Source organism: Macadamia integrifolia, unplaced genomic scaffold (assembly GCF_013358625.1).
Source record: "Macadamia integrifolia cultivar HAES 741 unplaced genomic scaffold, SCU_Mint_v3 scaffold1887, whole genome shotgun sequence".
NCBI classification, from domain to species: domain Eukaryota; kingdom Viridiplantae; phylum Streptophyta; class Magnoliopsida; order Proteales; family Proteaceae; genus Macadamia; species Macadamia integrifolia.
This window is the reverse complement of record NW_024868404.1, coordinates 72,297-88,951: the sequence shown is the minus strand read 5'-3', so window position 1 is coordinate 88,951 and position 16,655 is coordinate 72,297. Positions and strand designations below refer to the sequence as shown.

The 16,655-nt window shown below is 38.1% G+C and overlaps 1 protein-coding gene across 4 annotated transcripts; it reads right to left on the bottom strand.

Annotated features, from left to right (window-relative positions):
- Positions 1 to 1,061: 1,061 nt before the first annotated feature.
- On the bottom strand, positions 1,062 to 16,092 carry LOC122065129 (vacuolar protein sorting-associated protein 52 A-like). Of its 4 annotated transcripts, none has more exons than XM_042628938.1 (9): positions 15,933 to 16,092; positions 15,612 to 15,795; positions 14,636 to 14,770; positions 13,316 to 13,410; positions 12,837 to 12,894; positions 11,457 to 11,552; positions 5,286 to 5,387; positions 2,528 to 2,611; positions 1,062 to 1,178 (listed from the first exon to the last, which is right to left on the bottom strand). In XM_042628938.1, the coding sequence occupies exons 3-9, from the start codon at positions 14,660 to 14,662 to the stop codon at positions 1,077 to 1,079; spliced, it is 564 nt and encodes a 187-aa protein (XP_042484872.1). In that variant the 5' UTR covers positions 14,663 to 14,770; positions 15,612 to 15,795; positions 15,933 to 16,092; the 3' UTR covers positions 1,062 to 1,076. The 4 variants fall into 4 exon arrangements, 3 of the variants coding, with proteins under 3 accessions (XP_042484872.1, XP_042484873.1, XP_042484874.1); XM_042628939.1 differs by having other exon boundaries at positions 15,612 to 15,836; positions 15,933 to 16,089; XR_006135927.1 differs by having other exon boundaries at positions 1,094 to 1,178; positions 2,528 to 2,625.
- Between the last annotated feature and the right edge of the window lie 563 nt (positions 16,093 to 16,655).

Genomic DNA, 16,655 nt, shown 5'->3' with positions numbered 1-16,655 from the left:
TATTTGTTTGTGCATATCATGGATGAATTAACTAGAGACATTCAAAATGAGGTTCTTTGGTGTATGCTTTTCGTTGATAATATTGTTTTGGTGGATGAGACAAAAGCAGGGATTAATCCCAAGTTGGAGTTATGAAGATCAATCTTGGAAGCAAAAGGTTTTAAGATAAGTAGAATGAAGATAGAGTATATGGTGTGTAACATTAGTTACACAAGGATGGATAACGAGGTGGTGAAGATTAATGAGAGGAAGGTTCTGCAAAGTGATTATTTTAGGTATTTGGGCTTAATCATGAATAAAAAAGGTGATACAGAGGAGGATGTTTCATAAAGAATAAAAATAGGATGGATAAAACGGAGAGTTGCGTCTGGAGTGTTGTGTGATTGACATATTCCTTTAAAACCTATTTTATATGACAGTCATACGAATGGCTATAATGCGTGGTGCAGAATGTTAGCAGTTAAGAAGCATCACGTAGATAAACCCAGTGTCGCGGAGATGAGAATGTTGAGATGGATGAGTGGTAAAACTAGGAACGATAAAGTAAAAAACTGGTTTAGGAGTAGCTCCAATACATGATAAGCTACAAAAAAGTCATTTGAGGAGCATGGCCACGTTCAACGGAGGGATTTGGATGCTCCTGTACGAAGGAGTGATTTGATTCAAAATGAAGGATCTAAAAGAGCTAGGGGCAGACCTCCAAATCACTTTGGCCTCGTATCAAGTATGATGTCGAATAGAGTTGATTGGAGGGTAAGGATCCATCTAGTCAACTGCATTTAGTTGGGACAAGGCTGAATTGTTGTTGTTGTTGTTGTTGTGATTGTGAATTAGATAACCAGAATGATACGGTGATTTGGATGGTGGGGGGTTTTTTTTAACAGCATGAAATGTACTATAGACAGGTTCAAAGGCTTCAAGTACATCAGTATACTCAACCAGATCGGTATACATCACAAGTTAGAAACAAAGAAGCAATCATAGAAAATTGATCAGAACACATATGACCTCTTAATGGTGATCCACATCCCTGATACAGGCCCACTTCAACTTCTGATAACAATTTACATTAAGTATTAAAAAAAGGGAGAAGTTACCTCTCCCTCGACAATTATGTCAACCATCCTCGGTGGGACAATGATGTCTTCAACAAATCTTGCTAATTTTGATTCAGCCCCCTGACAAAAAATACCAGAGAACCAAAATACCTTAAAAAGAGAATAAAATCAGAAAAGAAAAGTATAAGAAACATGAGCCTGAAGCTATCAAAGGCAGCAAGAGTTTCTTCTTTCACTTACTTGCCCACCTACATGTTTCACTTATGGAAAATTGAAATCTAAGATGGCAATTGGCAACCTAGATCATCGCCCCAAAGGCTCTCTTCTCCGCTCAATTTTTTGAAAGGGATCTATTTGCACTTCAAGACGCAAGAAATGGGCCTCTTAAGAAGGTGACCACAGGCTGGTGTTTGGCATATGGACCTCCAAACTGGCTCAGCAATTTCCCTAGAATCATCACCCCAGTTTGACCCAGTGGCCCATTGTTCACAAGCCCCAGACTAAGGAGCCCATCTCCACAGGGTCAGAGTCCAGGGACATCCAAATTTGGATTAGGGCCCACAAGAACCAAGGGATACCTTGCATTTGAATTCAGGTTAACACCCTGTGAATGATTTGGACACTCAGCAGAACTTGAGACTTGCATACCTTTTCAACCAGAATTAAGGAAGTTGATGATTGGAACTCACCTAAGGAGCTCCAAAACTGGGATCACATAGGTAGTGTTTACTTTAGTTTGGTAAGATTTCTTTAGTACCTCTGTCAATTTAATACAACTTTGGAGTTTTGCTTATTGGGAAAGGAGGGACAAGATAATGGAAATGGTTAGTGGTTATAGTCGTCAAGGCACCTTGGTTGCCTAGGCAGGCCCCTAGTTGGTGTCGCCTTGCGTCCGGACTCCCACCAACTCCTTGGGCTGCCTAAATGTCGTGACAACGTGCTCTAATAGAGAGAATTCAGGTCAATAGACGAGTGAGTTGCAAAAAGTAAAGCTGGATATCCTGCGGGATTCTATTGGGTCCACTGATAAAAAATTAACAAAGGGAAACTAATTATGGGCTGACGAGGAGAATAACCTCATTATCTTGGGATCCTGAAATGAAAAGGTAACATACGTCATTGTGAGCGATGAGATGAAACAAGAGCATCCCAGTGCATGAGGCTCCTGCGACTACATGTCTGGGAGGTGCAAATATACGTAGCCTTACCCCCTGCTTGGAAGGAGAGGTTATTTCCAAGTTTCAAACCCGCAGCCAAAAGGTTGCAATAACGCAACTTAACCATTGCGCCAACGCAACTAAAGATAGGAAATAAAGGCTATTTGCACCATTGATTTATGTTCATGTCCTAGATGGTTTCTCTTCCATTCCTTTGCTCCTTAAATACCGAGTATTTTATATACAAAAATAATCCAGGCACCATAAATGTAAAAGATATGGAAGATAAAACAAAATATCATGTAGACACACCTTGCGATTCTTCAGCTTCAGACCCATATCCATGGACTTCTCCTGAAGGCTTTTGATTTCTGAACTTATAGAACCAATCTCAGCCTAGCACAAGATTTCTGTAAATACTAATGATTTCAACAATAAGATATCCAATTACTCAGGCAGAGTAAAAACTGAAGAGGAAAAATACTCAATCTTGTTTCTTCATATTACAAATATTAAGGCTGAACAGTGAAATCCAGAGACAAATGATGAAATTAAAAAAATAAATAAATAAATAAAAAAGGATCTTTAGATCTTGATGACCAATGCCAACCAATTCCTTTTCAACTAATAGATCTAATTCAGTTTATTTCATGCAAAAAGCCACAAACCTGAAAGTAAGCTACAGTCATCTGAACTTTGAATTAGATTAACCAAGAAGCAAATGTATTCTAAAAAGAGAAGGAAAAGGCGAAAGAAAGAATGATGTAAATGTTCAGCTGTGTTATATGCAACATTAACATATCGTATACCTTTATGACATAGAAATGCTACTACTGGGCAACAACATCAGAAAACATAGCAGTTTTAAAAATAATCATATTTTTATTCAAATAATAGTATAAAATCTTCTGGGCAAGGCAACTTGATGCAGTGCAAGGCCAGTTCAAACAGGCCTAAGATGGTTGTGATGGGTTAAAACATATGCAGCCTAAACCAAGCCCTATTCCGGCCATCGGTTTTAGTGATGTTAAGGCCCATATTTGGGCCCATCTGTTGGTCACTATTACCCCTGGTCAAGCCCAAGGTTCTGCCCCATGTAGCCATCAAACAACAGGTCATGAAAGATGAGATTATGCCAGATTTGGTAGGGCCCAGTGTGGCTTTTGCATGGAGGTTTTGTCGGAGTGCATGCTTACTTGCGGGAGAAATCTATTAGAAGATCTTTGTGGACCCCATGGAGCCATCTTGCGTGGGGGAAGATTAAAAGCTTCAAAATTTTAGAATATCTTTGAGTTTTAGTTTCTATTTCAGCACTTACTAATTTATTGTATGACTATTTAGTCAATAGCCAGATAGGTAGTTTCTATTTTCAGTTTTCTCTTATTAGAAAGTAGATTTCCAATCATTGTAATAGTTTCTTAGGGATTTTCTATTGCTGTTAACACTCTCCCACGCATGGTTAGTTCTGTTTTGTAATTTCGTTTACTATATTTTATAAATACAAGAAAGGGAGACATCCCCATTGGTTTTTGGTGATTGAAAAGGTTTGCTCTTGAGCGTGTGGTCCTATGGTGTAGTAGTAGCAGCCCTATTGTGGTGAAGCAATAGGTTGTTCGGTGGTGAAGCCAAGGTCATATCCCCTTTCCCCATCCTTTCTTTTTCTTTCTATATTCTCTACTTCTATTTTACTCACTCTAGTCCTGCAATACTCCAGCATATCCCTTCAATTTCGTGGTTCAAAATCAGGTAATATCATTATTCACTTGATGTTTATTTATTGGACTGTTACTGTTCTTCAACCACTAATACATTCTGATATATTTCCAGCCCTATTAGTGCCTGCGATAGGTTAGTTTTAACAGCATGATCTAATAATTTTTCATTCTTTGATTTCAGAAGATCTAACCATCAGAATACGTTGATATTGTGATGTGATGTTCATCTCATTCCTAGTTCCTTCAATCAAGTCTGGAGTCTGGACTTGATCAGACTGTTGGATTTAAAACTGCACTAGTTTCTTGTTACCTTCCAATTTCTGATTTCTTAACCTTCTATTTTCTTATTCTGTTTGTTTCTCCCTATTTTCTCCACTGGATAAGTCTGAGATTTTAAAAACAGGACCATCCCCACAAGGTCTGCCATCGACTATAATATCAGCCTCATCCATCGGCTAGATTGGGAGTTCTTGGTTCATTTACATTCTGTCCACATATTGTGTGAATTGGTCACTGCAATTCTGGATTTCTGTAGGTGTGTTAACGTTCTCTTGTAGCCTAGGACACCTCATCACACCCAACATCAAATATACATGAAAGATCTAAAGAAAAGAAGAAAGATAGGACAACCATTGTCCTTATTGACAAGGAAACAAAGGGATGTTATAACTTATAATAGTTGTAGAGCAAAATGATTGTTATATCACAGCTCCAAATCCTTCATTCATAATGTTGTGGGCAGGGTGAAGCAATGTCAGTATCAACTCCTGTTCAAACAAATAAATCACTAGCAAGTATAAACAGCCTGCTTTGAAGAAGAACAAAAAAAACAGTATAAACAGCATAATTCTAACCATGCAGCAAATAATATGTAAATGTAAAAATTGCTATGCCTAATGACCCTTAAAACCATGTTTATACTTCACAATTTGCCACAACACATGGCATTACATGTGAGGGTCCATGGGACAGAGAACCTCGAACCCATCCCACTGGCCAAGTTCCAGCCCCAAACAGGTACCGTAAGTGCCTTAAAAGTAAGTTTAAAGTTACAAAAGGATTACAGAAATGCAATTTATTCCATTACATTAAAATGGCATTCTTGTAATTCATGAAATTTTAAACTCACTTTTAAGGCACTTCCAATGCTTGCTTCGGGCTGAAATGTGACAAGCAAGATGGGTGCGAGGTCCTCTATCACATGGACCCAACCATGTATTACGGTCATTAAGTATAAGGTTATTTTAAATGTCACTAGGCCTACTGACATTTAGAAGCTCCATTTTACTTTTATTCTGCATGCATGTAAATGGAAGTTAAAAATGTCAAGAAAATGACAGCAGGAATGGCTATACCTGAAATCCACTGAGAAGGGTTTCCATCTGGGATAAAATACTATCACAATCACGAATTTGACCATGAAGGGAAACTAAATTGTCACTTTCCTTTATATACTCCTGAATAATTGGATGGGAAGACATCTGTTAGTGCACACATTTTTTACAAGAAAAAATGCTTATTAAATAAATTTCAAAAAGCATTTTATACGGGTTACTTGAACAGGAGCTTATTCAATAAATGAAGGAGAACTAGTATCTAAATTATAGTTAAGGTTCATATCATGACCATAATTAAGAAAGGAAGGCAGTGGACATGCTTGTTTTACAACCCTTTTCTACCTCTTGGTTCACCATCCCAATCCCCAAGAAAAGGAGAAGAAAAAGATAAATGCATCAACCACCCCCCACTGCCACAGCAAGGAAGACAGAAATCCTCCAATAAAAACAAGCCTTTCAATGCTGTAACCCTCATTACAAATCCCACCCCCTCCCACCAAGCTTGTCCCTACCTCACATCAACTCGAGCCATAAAGAACACTTATGCATTAACAATCCATCCCCACCAACAAACAGAAAAGAGGCTGAACCAAGAGGGGAAATTAGTTTAGTTACTAGCAGTCTCCCTTTTTCCTCTTTTATCTTCTACTCCCACCATTGATCCACAGTCCAAAATGTCGGCATGTTTATTTGCTTCAACAACCAGTCTCTTCTTCGGTCCAAGCCAAGAACAGAAAGCAGTGAACAAGATTTTGTGAAATCCAATACAAAGGCAACAAATCTGACAATACATCTACATTAGACAACTTAAAGGCAATGGATCTGTGAAAATGAGCAGGCAAGCCTCTATTTGTAAAGTGTTCAGGACCTTTCAGCTATGGAGATTAAAGGGAATTGAAAATGCTTCAACTTAGTTCCAGGTCCCACTGTTTTGTAAAGTTCTTTTGGACCTTGTAAGAGTATAATGGGCCTAAACTAATAAAATACCTGATTGACTTACGGAAAAAAATAATGTCTTGTGCTTTTTGTTAAGGGTGTAGATAAATTTCATTTAGCAAAAAAAGAAAAATGCAGATAACAGTTTATATTCAATGATGGGCAAAAGATTCTTTGCAAAGCCCACATAAGAAGGTTTTCCTATATATGGTCCACCAAATTATGCCAAGTGGAAGGCTGAGTAATTCCCACTGTACCACAGACAGGACATGCCAAGTGTCAAATATCAGAGCCAAATTCACCATATACCCTCCCCATGTATTCTCATTTCCCCTCATATTTTCAGCCACCCATTTTTCATGTGACCTATGCAGTTGGACCTGAAATTTTCCCAAAGTTTCATTTTCCAAAATTGTAATTTTTCATGAGACCTGTGCCGTTGGACCTGAATTTGGCATGTAATGAAATTCTTTTTTGTTTTTTGAGCCAGTAGAAAAAAGTTGCAGTTAAGGCCCCCCCCCCAACATCTTATGTCTTTTCAAACTAGTTCTACAATTAATTTTGTTTTAGTCCTTGTAGTAGAAGTATAATCAGGTCATCTATGTTTAGTTTCTCTGCCTTAGTTTTCATGATCTTGTACCATGATTCAAAATTTCGGTTTCAACTGAAGCCCTACATGTTTCAATGGTTGGATTCATTTGATGATTTCGGTGGTCAAATGGCTACATTTTGGCCCGAAACTTTAAGCTGTGTTTGGATGCCAAGAAAAGAAAAGCACACAGATTCTAAATTGAAAATTAGGTTAGGACTTGGTTCTTTGTGGTTTGGGTCTCTAGACTAGGTCAAGCCTGTCCAGCCATGGAAGTGCAAACAGTATCAGTGGCATCACTAGGACTCCCGAAACACCAAAGGTGTGATGTAGATAAGTCACTTGTGCTTATTTTATTGCAAATAAGCCTTGGGTTGTGTTATGTATGCGTTGGGCCTTTGATCCCATGGGTTTTCTTTGAAATGTGCCACTTTAATAGGCCTAAAATATGGGTAGAAGGTATGAAAACGGGATTTTATTCATTTGTTTAATTAGTTGCTATTAAATTCAATAAAGGCCCATTAGGCCATTAGTTGGTTGTAAAGTCCTATATGGACTATTAGCTAGTTAGTCCTACTCCATGTTGGAGTCATAAAGTCAAGTCCTAGTCCTATTTTGAATTCCTAGTTGTAGTAGGAGTGTCTAGTCCTATTGGGAAACTAGCTCCTAGTTGTAGTAGGAGTGTCTAGTCCTATTAGGAAACTAGCTCTTAGTTGTAGTAGGAGTATCTAATCCTATTGGGAAACTAGCTCCTAGTATTAGTATGATTGTAAATTTCCCCTCTATAAATAGAGAGGCATATGTACTATTATTGAACAGATTTGAATGAAAGAAAGTTTGCAACTAAATACTTAGATCAGCTGAGATGGCTGTGGATGAGAAGCCCAGACTGAGATAGCCACTTCCTTTATTCTCTTTCACCCTTCTCAACCCCCCCATCTATTTTATTCTTCTTTTTTTATTTTATTTGCTGTAACATTCAAGAAATATAATTCAGATTCTGATAAAAGTCTACAGAAATCAGAACCGATCAGCAATCCTAGTAGGAATAGGAGAGATATCGATCTCCTCTCTTTCTCTCTTTTGTACTTTGTTCAGCCAAGTCTTCAATCAGGGTATTCCAAGCCTCATAACGATCCCACGATCCTTACCTAGTCACTGTTGGAAGCATTCAGCGGTTGTTCTTGAAGGTTCTTCTCAATTTTCTCTCTCCTAGGTCAAAAATCAAGAACCTTCATAACTCCATAACCAGCAGTCAGAAGCTCTTCATATTTGGAGGTTTTTATACCCTTGGTGGGCCCTACAATCGATCAAATTTGCAGCTCAATTGGAGCCCTACAAACCTGGCCGCACCTCTCTCTCTCTCTCCAACTCTATAGCAGGTCTTTCTCTCTCCTATCGGGTTGGGTTTTGGGCTGATTTTGCTCCTGTATGGGTATTGCATCCTTGGAGGTTTATTTGATGGTCTTATTTCTTTGTTTCCTGCTCCTATTTGTATTTTTTGGGGTTATAAACTGCTGGGGTAGTTTCTTGTAATCTACTCCTGCATTAAGGTGCTTCTTGGCCAATGCAAGAACATATGTTTGCATCCCTTAGCAATGTCCAACATAAGGCAAAACATGCACAAACAATACTCCCACACCATTTCTGCCACAACACAATCAAGAACGACATGAGCTGCAGTTTTCTCAACAATACCACACAAATGACATCTATTTGCTCAGTGCCACTCTCTTGGTTGTAGAACTCCCAGTGTCCAATCTTTTTTTTCTACGGCCACAACCCAAACAAAAGTGGCTACTGGCTACTCTAGGAGGAGCGTGTCCTCCAAAATTTTCTTACTTGAATCATCACCATTTTCTCCTCCTCTGGTAGGCTTGTCATTAAAATTTTTGTAATAGAAATATAGGATGACACCGAAAAAACTCCTCCAGAGTCCAGACCCTCCTTCCCAAACTTTTCTCTCTTCTTGTTCCCAATTCAATTCATAAAAGAATAAATGGGCCAGCAAAGTACCCCCTCACCATATTCTCTGTCCAACAGCTATCGTCTAACTGTGGATTCAAAACCAGCCTCCTATCCAGAACCTAAAAGCAATCTGCCACCAATGCTTCTTTAGCTCTTGCTAGTTGCTACCCTACACAACCGTGGGCAGCAATTGATGTAAGGTTATTCACCTAAGCAAATAACCCCAATGATTGTACAAGCTCCATTCCAAACTCAGATTAAGGTTTCAGATCTGAACTCCAAGGAAAACTACTCAGATTTAACAAACTGGCTGCCATAAAGAAAAATTGAGAATTCACAAACGGAGGCCTAGATGAGCCAGAATGTTTAGTTGAAAATGGCCAACAATATTCACAAACTGACTTCCAAATTTGGTTGAATTCCTTCAAGTAGTTAGGAAACCATTTGCTTTCCAGAGAAGAACACAGATTAGGGTTTTCTGGACAGGTGGGAGAAAACCTGTGGCTGGCATATGGCAACCCAGATGGAGATGAATCCTTGGTCGAAGGAGCCTCCTAGGATACTCTTCAAACCCTCCAAAGGGCCTTAAAAGAAGGCTTTCGGACTGGGAGATTTGATGGAAGTCAATCAGCCTTCAAAACTCTGACAAAGCCTGGATCGATTCTGTAATTTATGGCTGATCTTCAATCTGATTTGTTGGATGGTCTTCAAACACTTATAGGCTCTTAATTACTCAATAAACAAAGTAAAACAGAATATAAGAGAAGGGGAGAGGATGAGAAGTGATTGTAGAATAATGGGGGTAGAGGAATGGCTATCTAAACCTAGGTCTCTCACCCTCAACTCTCTCTCAGTTGATGAACAAACCTCTCTCAAGTCCAAGGAATAAGCATAGCTCACAGATAAACTTCACTAATCAATATCTCAGCATTACAATCAATGGAGGCTGTATAAATAGCCTTAGAAAACTGATTTCAAAAGCAGACTTCTAAATTAGGAAACTTCAAAATGAATAGAAACCCTAAACTTGCAAGCTAAGAAACTAACAAATAACCCTTTGTCTAACAACTGAAAGACACCAAATAGGAAACTAGGATCTACTAAAGAGTCCTAACAAAAGAAATATCTTGATGTCCAAGAAAAGATGAAAAGGAAACGAATCCTAGGAACTAATCTTGCTGAAATCAATGGGCAGATCTGGGCTTCTTCCGGAGACTTCTTTCCAAATTGCTGGGACAGTTGTAGGCCTTCTAGACATAGGAATCAATAGAAAAGGCAAATCCCTTATGATACACCAGATCCAGCTCGGTTATTGATAGAGTGAATAGATCTGCCATTTCTCGAAATCTCTCTGCTGATTCAAAATCGTGGTGTAACGTATATTCCCCCCTTTATGATTTTTTATTCTTCTATTTTATGGAGTGTGGTTTATGTTGGTGTATGATGTCTTGTATTCCATCACAGGAGAACTGTCCATATCCAGTTCATCCTTCGGAACCATATCACATCCCGGATCTGATGAAATAGGATGAATTGAGACGGTATTTTGTAAATTTGTAATTATCTTGAATATATCAACCATTTCTTTATTTTCTGATCGCCTGGAAGGGGCAAAAGAAACATCTTGTTCTTTCTTCAACAATTTATGATCTCTAGGAGACCTCTCAGTAGGATTCGAACTTGAATGAAGTTCTGACCATCTGTCAAAGAAAAAAGAAGGAATTGATCTTGTAGGATTCACAAGAAATTCTTTGATTTCTTCCGGAAGCATATTCTTATTCATCTGCTTCTCGCGTTCCGTGAATAGCCAGGACATTGAGGAATATCCAGAAAGGCATTTCAGGAATCGGTCTGATTCTATCTCTGTTCGTTCCGTTTGAAGAAAGGAAGGATCCCAAAGAATCGATCTTTCTTTTAGTTGTTGAATCTCTCTTTGATTGATCAATGTGTGATATTCCAAATCCTCATTACTAATGAAAGAAACTGGCTTGCTCGAAATCTCCCCTGCTGTGCTGGATTGATGGGCTCAAGAAGGACCAAATCTGAACCAAAATCTGGCCTGGTTTGACGGAAGGTCTGGACCAAAGAGAACCAGATCTGAATGGAACCCAAGAGGCTGGCTTGAATGGCCCTTTTACCTACATCAGTGATCCCTCAGTCTTCCAAACCTTTATTTTCAAGTTAATCTTCCTTCCTTCCTTGCTAAGGTTTGAAATAGTTATCTTATTTCATTTCAAAATAGCTCTTTGAGATTGCAGGTTCCTTATGCTAAATCAATCGTTTAGGTTACCTAGTTTGGTTTTAGATTATGATTTTACTACTCAAGGATATGAATAGCAAGTGTCCATTAGACTTTAGAGGCTTTCCTTGTCTATGATTTGCAGTGTCACTGATCAAAAGGGTGAGCCCATGAACAAGGGGGAAGGGTTCAAATAGGAGTAATAGAGCTTACTTCCCACCAAGTTCTCATTTATTTCCAATGACAGATCCATTGCATTTGAAATATTTTATGCTCGAGAAAAAAACATGTAAATTATCAAATCAGTGACAAAAAACATTTACGAACACCTATGTTGCAAGAAGATATGTAAATCGAAGATATGTAAATCAAATTTTTAAATCAGAAATTTCTTTTAATTCTCCAATTTTAGGAAAAGAATAGGGCCAATAGGCCGATACAATTCATAAGCACCAACCTGAATTGAATTCAGTTCAACTTTCCGTACGTTGTTCTCAACACCCTTAGTGTACTCCCTTAGTTTTGTGCCTTTAGACAAAATATCTGTAACCACCTATGGAACAAAAAATAATAAATCATGTAAATGATCAGAACAATGTTATCAAGGGCAAGCAGAGGATGTTAATATGTCACATTTAAGCAATAAGAGATCAGGATTATGAAAACAATTTTCAAATTTAAGCAATATGAGTATCAGGATTATGAGAACAAATGTCACCATTAACCAATAAGAGTAACATGTCTATTATGAGAACAAAGAACAAATAGATAATACATCAAGGTTCTGAATTTTAAATGATTGGGCTGGAGGCACTCGGTGAGTATTAAAAACAAATGAGTTTAGAGTAGATACATTTACATAACTAAGGATATCTATAATGGAGTTGTGACTAGTGTTAGAACAATTGGGGAGAGAGGAGGGAGTCCCAACCATGGAACAAGAGGTAATGCAGAATCCAAGGATCAAGATTTCAGTTTTGAGGCCGGTTTCAGCCCTGAACGAAACAGACATATCTCGGGTTTTGAGCCCAGAAAATGGTTTTTTGACCAATTTTTGTTTTGCTATCCATTTTTTCCCTTTTACACCTATTCCATGAATTAGTTTCACCAAAAAAAAAAAGGTGCTTGTGGTTTAGACCCAAGTTTTCTAGTGTACATGTACGCTGCGCTGAATGTTGTTGTACACTAGCCCTATTATAAACACTGACTACATTCTACATATAATTTAGCTACTAGAAATGTAAATATGCAATTAAGTTAAAATAGTCAAAACATACATTAGGATAAGGAAATACAAGTATAGAATGCTCACCACACAATATATGGTAAATTTAATTCCGTGATGTATAATAATGTAGCATAGTGGAATGCACTAAGATTAGGTAGCCCTCCATAATGCCCCCTTTAATAAAATACAAGAGCAAGCTTCAAATTAATCCCAGCGAGCATCCACCTTTAATTAAATGCAGTCAGTGAAGGCATATCCTTCAACCCACCCTGATCCCAACCCATTTCCCATGATGCTATTTATCTTTTATCTTTTTTTATTTATTATCACACCCGGGATCATCAGGCATACCTCACCTGTTTATTAATAAAAGAAGAGGTACAATCTCCTCATGGGGCAGACGGCAAAAAAGTTTGCTGCTCACTGATATCATCAAATATCTTATGTTTAGATCAATATCATCTATTGGAAGATTTTTTACCAGATTATTGATTTACTATGAAAAAGCATCACCAAGGTATCTAAAAGAAAACCATACCAGCCAATTAGTTTAGCACGAAAAGGCATTGCAATGATACAAAAAGAAAAAGGATAACCAAGAGTACTTACTTCATCTTTCTTACATTCTTCCAGCTCTTCCTGTAGTCCATCCAATGACACATCGTCACTACAGAAGAAGTAAATTCAACGGTTGTATCAGGCCATTATAATTAGAATGAAATATATATATATATATATATATAGATATATAGATATATAGATATAAAGCCTTGAGCCTCAATTACGTTCTGCAAACTTCAGGGAGTAATTTTGGGTTTCTTTTTAAGATGCAATTTGATTTTTGGGTCAGGGTAGTTTCTCTATAAAGGGCTTTCTGTTGTGTATTCATCCTTTCTTTGTGGCAGATCTCCATCCCCCACTCTAAAACATCTCTATGTAGGCCATAAGGCAGCCCAGTCAGCATTCATTCCCATCATGATCTAAGAGAACTTTCCTTCACAAAAGCAGTTATAAGGATTGGGTTTCCCCAAATAGACCTCAACAAAACCACCACACCTTGATTGTAAACAAAATTTCAGCACATATACCTGCTTGCATCCTCCTCAAAAGCCAAATCCCCAACAAACACTCCCAAATCCAATCCAGCTATTTGGATATCATGTGTCTCACCGTAGGAGACACCCTGCAGCAAACATGAAAAACTTTTATGGCCAAATCAATAAAATGTCCATCTTGTACATAATAAAGAATGCACACACTGATTGTGAATAGTCAATCAACTGAAAATGCAATCCAAATTATGGGTAGCAATTTCCAACACAAAAGAGAAGGCTCAAAAAATCTAGATGTTATGTCCTCCCCCTTTTGTCAGTATACTGGGTATGGATTTTGGAACACAAAGTTTATATATTTATGGATCATTCCTTCAGAAAACAGAAAATATTTTATTAATTCTGAAAAATATGTTCTGTACGATACACTTTGCCAGTTTGCCACCTAGACATCCATATGTGCAGAAAATAAATCAACGAGAAATTCAACAAACGAGATCAAGATATGTCTGTCCCATCTACAATTAAGGCCAATTATATAAAGATGTAAAAAATGCATTTTACAGGTGCGTACTTTTGTGAATGTTGGGTCCTAAACTTGGATTTGGGAACAATGTTCAAGGTCACTAACAAACTTCAAATGATGTGCTGAATTAGACAAGCTAGAACACAATTCAACATGGACAGAGATGCTCAGCACATTTCCTTCACAACGGATCCATGGGTCATGGCCTCATCTGTAGGGCTTTCATCAAAAAGTTGCTTTTAGTGAAATCCTAGCACTTCATGCAATTGGGTGCTTTCTGTGATAGCATTGGCAGCAATTCATGCAAACTATGGCCCTACTGCAGTGGACGGTTGTGAGCAGATACACTTAGCTATAGTCTTAGTAGGCGCTCTTTAGAGCAATCATTAGCTTGATAATTCATAATTAAAATAATTCAGGCACAGAGTCAACTGGTTGGCAACAGATACGAAGGGCCCTTGGTGATTATCTCATTCCAATAGAGTATCTCATTCACTAGCATCTTCGGTAACATCTCTTTCCATTGGATGGCAAATTCTCTTAAGGATGAGTTAGCCAGACTAGGGGCAAATAAGACATCAGGCTACATTACATACAGGGCATTAACATCAGGCTACATGACATACAGGGCATTAACACCAGACTAGACTGTATAGCTACTCATCTTCGGATCGCATCTTGGGTCGAGCAAGTAATAAGTCAATTCAAATTTTTTAAATTCTTAGTAAATCAGCAAATTAAAGAGGGGGGGAAGTCAGGCATAAAATCCTGCATCCCGTATCAGAAATGGACATTATAAAAACAGAAATCCATGCAAACTGAGGTCTTACCACTTTTTTTATTGCAGCAGCATCCATCTATCAAGTGTACTTCAGCCAACACAAGCTTCAAAATGACTTCTCGCCAAATCAGAGAAAATTTCCAGAAAGAAACCTTAGGAATGATCACAAACACTGCATAACTCACTGCAAAGAAGTTTTTGTCAACATAAATATACAACATGGATGCAGCAGTGATGGAGATACAGCTGCACTTACCTGGTTGGACCAGCATGACCGGCTGTGAAAGCCAAGGGCCAAGAAGAACCGGTCCAACCCAGGTTTTTGGTCCAACAAGGGCTAGTTTAGTTTAATATTAAATCTTTTATTTTCTCAAGTTTGTTTTGGGTAGGATGCGTATGAGATAGAGAAGTAGGAGTCTGTGTTAGTGTAAGAGTCTAAGTAGGAGTCTCCTTATTTTCTCTTTAAATACTTGCATAAACTCAATGTTAAGAGAAGGTGAATTTATTTGAATAAAATTTAGTTTCATTTGTGTTTGTAAAGTGCTGTGTTTCCCCTTTCTTCCCCTGCTATTCTGCTATTCTGATTCCCTCTCTTCCCTAAGGCTACCCATCAATTTGGTATCATAGCGAAGATCCCCATTCCCCTTCTTCCTTCCATTTCTATTCTTCCCTTTCCCATTCACTGTTTCGACTCTACCGAGACTGAACAAAATAAATATATATATATATATATATATATATATATTCTCTCTGTTCGAAACAGAGAATCGAGCCCTCCTTTTTTCTCTCGACCTCTACTCAGTCGAACCCCTCTTCAGGGTTCCAGCAACCAAAAAAAAATCTCTCTTCTCCATCGTCCCAACCGAAACCCCAACCCCATCCCCTCAACACTACTGAAACCCCTGTCTTCTGTTGCCTTCGATCGAGAGTTCCGGCAGCACCAAAGAAGAGAAAAAAAAAAAGAGAAGAAGACGCAGCAGAAGAAGGAGAGAAGAAAAAAGAGAGAGGAAGAACAGAGGGCGTACCTGCGTCGAAGCCCCATCGTGAACCACCCTGCCTTGGTCGAAGTCAACTTGCCACCGCTGATCACCGTCCACTTCCACTCTCACAGCAGGTTCATCGAACTGTTGGCGTCTCAGTTCCCGGCGTCGATTCCCTTCGACAGAAGAATAAACCCTTGCTGGTCTTTCGTCTCCAAGAAGGAGATCCCTAGCCAAGACGGTAATCCCAAATTAGAAGTTCAATTCATCCTAGGAAATGAAATCAAATATAGAATCATTCGATGAGGAAGGTAAAGGGAAATCGAGAGAATAACAGGAATTGATCAGTAGACACGAAAATGAAACCTTTCAAATGAGATCGATACGTTGGGAATGGAAATGTAAGGTTAGCGACAGATCCATCAGTTCTTCCGATGGAATGGTCGTCGACGTCCGCTCTCCGCTCGGTCTGGTTGGATCTGAATTAGTCTGCGTTCTAGAAATTAGAACTCGACTCGGGGGTCAATTAATAAAGTTTGGTTTAGTGTAGCTTTTATCAACCGGTTCCAATTTCACTTTTCGAATTTGGTTCACAATTGATGCCCTTAATTGAGTTGGTGCTAAGTTCCGGTAAAATTGGCCATTTTTCTTTGGGGTTGGTTGGCCTTTTTTTTTTTTAATTATAACTTTATTTTACAATGGTAGGGAGGTAATTTTATGCGACCATATGCCACCAAGCAACCAAGTAACATTCTTTTTCCCTAAGTTTTTTTTTACTTTCTATTATTTAACATTTTTTTTTTTAATATAACCAACTAGTATATTTGAACATGATTCATTTCTTAGAAGACATCCAACATTTGAACAATATTGAGTGAGAAATAATTCAACCATTTGAATGGGAAAAAAAGAAAAAAGAATCTAGAAGTTACCATTAGAAAAGAAGAAAAGATTTTTTTTTTTTTTTTGTATTTTCTCATGTTTTTTTTGTGTTTTTGGCAATGTTTTATTTTCTTTTATTTTTAGCAAAATAATACTTCACAATTCCTATTCCTAACTGAATTTTGAAATTCAAAAAACTGAATCTTC

What these genes read in the sequence shown, in the direction of transcription:
- LOC122065129 (XM_042628938.1), bottom strand. Translation starts at nt 14,662, where the DNA reads ATGGATGCTGCTGCAATAAAAAAAGTG. An exon ending in TTTGAGGAGGATGCAAGCAG is followed by an intron (nt 12,895 to 13,315) that starts GTATATGTGCTG and finishes CTTCTTCTGTAG; the next exon opens with TGACGATGTGTCATTGGATG. An exon ending in AAGAATGTAAGAAAGATGAA is followed by an intron (nt 11,553 to 12,836) that starts GTAAGTACTCTT and finishes TTTGTTCCATAG; the next exon opens with GTGGTTACAGATATTTTGTC.